The 1,475-nt window shown below is 72.5% G+C and overlaps 1 protein-coding gene across 1 annotated transcript in view; it reads right to left on the bottom strand.

The window, feature by feature from the left end:
• SSPO (SCO-spondin) overlaps positions 1-1,475 on the bottom strand; it is a 48,357-nt gene that overhangs the window by 11,334 nt on the left and 35,548 nt on the right. Inside the window, exons 63-65 of the mRNA XM_012733852.1 lie at positions 1,349-1,449; positions 720-761; positions 435-590 (exon numbers count right to left, since the gene is read on the bottom strand). Of these exons, the coding sequence (XP_012589306.1) occupies positions 435-590; positions 720-761; positions 1,349-1,449 (299 nt within the window). The remainder of the gene's footprint in view (positions 1-434; positions 591-719; positions 762-1,348; positions 1,450-1,475) is intronic.

The following is a 1,475-nucleotide window of genomic DNA, read 5'->3' as shown; positions in this document are numbered from 1 at the left end:
GGGGCGGCTCTGCGGGTGGAGACGGAACCCGGTGGAGGCCCCCAGCCCAGCCCCCAGCTCCAGGGCGGCGCTCGGGGCGCGGCCTGCAGACCCCGGGTGTCCTGTCGGATCTGACACTGGCCGCCGCGTGGCTTGGCATCTGGGCCTCAGTGTCCCCCTTCCTCGCGGGGGACGGCAGCCCAGACTCCGAGCCTGCAGAGGGATCTGGGCGGGACCTTGGGGGTGTTCAGCGAGGACTTGCTGGGGGTTGGCGGGGCTCCCCAACAGCGGTCAGGGTGGGCAAAGAGCAGGTTGATGTCGGGGCGCGAACGCCCTGCGTGTTGGGGGTCCATGGGGGCGGGGGCTGGGGCTGGGCCCTGGCTGGGGGCTGCCTGAGTTGGGCGAAGGCAGGTGCGGGTGGGGACGGGCCAGGGGCGGAGGTCAAGAAGGGGCACCTGTGCAGGAGGGCAGGTTGCAAGGACGCTGCTGGGACGTGTCCCCGCGGGTGCAGTTCCCCGGGCACAGGCGGGTGCGGCCGCGCAGCGCGGGGCGGGCGGGGTCCGTGCAGCTGTGGGAGCAGGGGGACCACGGGGACCAGGGGCCCCAGCCACCTGCGGGGGGTCTCCTGGTGAGCCCTCCCCCCGCGGCCAGCCTCAGGAAGGGGGGCGGGAGGCTGGGCTGCAGGGGGTGCAGGGGCCCCCACAGCACCCCGCAGCCCGGAGCCCGGGTACCTGGACCACCTGGACGGCCTGTCACCGGCTCCACTGTGGACCCAGCAGCCCCTGCGCCAAAGGGGACCCGCGCTCAGAGCCTCCCAGCCAGCACCGGCCCAAACGCAGGCTGGCGCGAGCTCCCTCCCGGCCAGGCTGCGGCTCAGCCCTTTCCCGGGCCCCCTCCGGCGACACCTGGCCCCCACGTGGGCGCCATCCTTGGCCAGCCCTTCCTGCTATGGCCGCACCCTCCCCTCCAGGCTTCCCAGGAGCACCTGTAGCCCTCCGTGCTGCCTCCCCCAGGGAGCCCTCCTAGGTTGTCCTTCTAGGCGAACCCCCAACCTCCCTGATCTTCCACAGCGCATCTGCTGCCTCCTCCAGGAAGCCCTCCTGGACTGTCCCTCTGGAAAAGCCCCGGCCTCGCCAGCCTTCCATGCAGCCTCCGCCAGGGCTTACCACACGCTGGCGGGCTCTGCACACCGCCCCCGCCCCGCACACACCGCATAGCACATTGGCAAGAGTCACGCAAGTGTTGGCTGAGTGTCCTCGAGAGCGGGAGAAACAAACCAGCCACTGAGAGGAAGTGCGAGGCAGGAGCAGCAGGAAAGACAGGGGCAGGAAGGGACAGAGGCTGGGCGCGGCCCTCCTGCGTCCCGCACCTGGGCAGTCCGGGCTGAGGCAGTACTCGACGTCCTGGAGGGGCCCTGGGCAGCCCCGGCCTCCGGGAGCTGGCGTGGGGCGCCCACACTGGCGGCGGCGGCTGCGGGTGCCCAGCCCCCCGCAGGA

Source organism: Condylura cristata, unplaced genomic scaffold (genome assembly GCF_000260355.1).
Source record: "Condylura cristata isolate star-nosed mole 26May11 unplaced genomic scaffold, ConCri1.0 scaffold00042, whole genome shotgun sequence".
NCBI lineage: Eukaryota > Metazoa > Chordata > Mammalia > Eulipotyphla > Talpidae > Condylura > Condylura cristata.
Note: the sequence above shows the minus strand (reverse complement) of the source record. Positions and strands in the feature narration are given on the sequence as shown.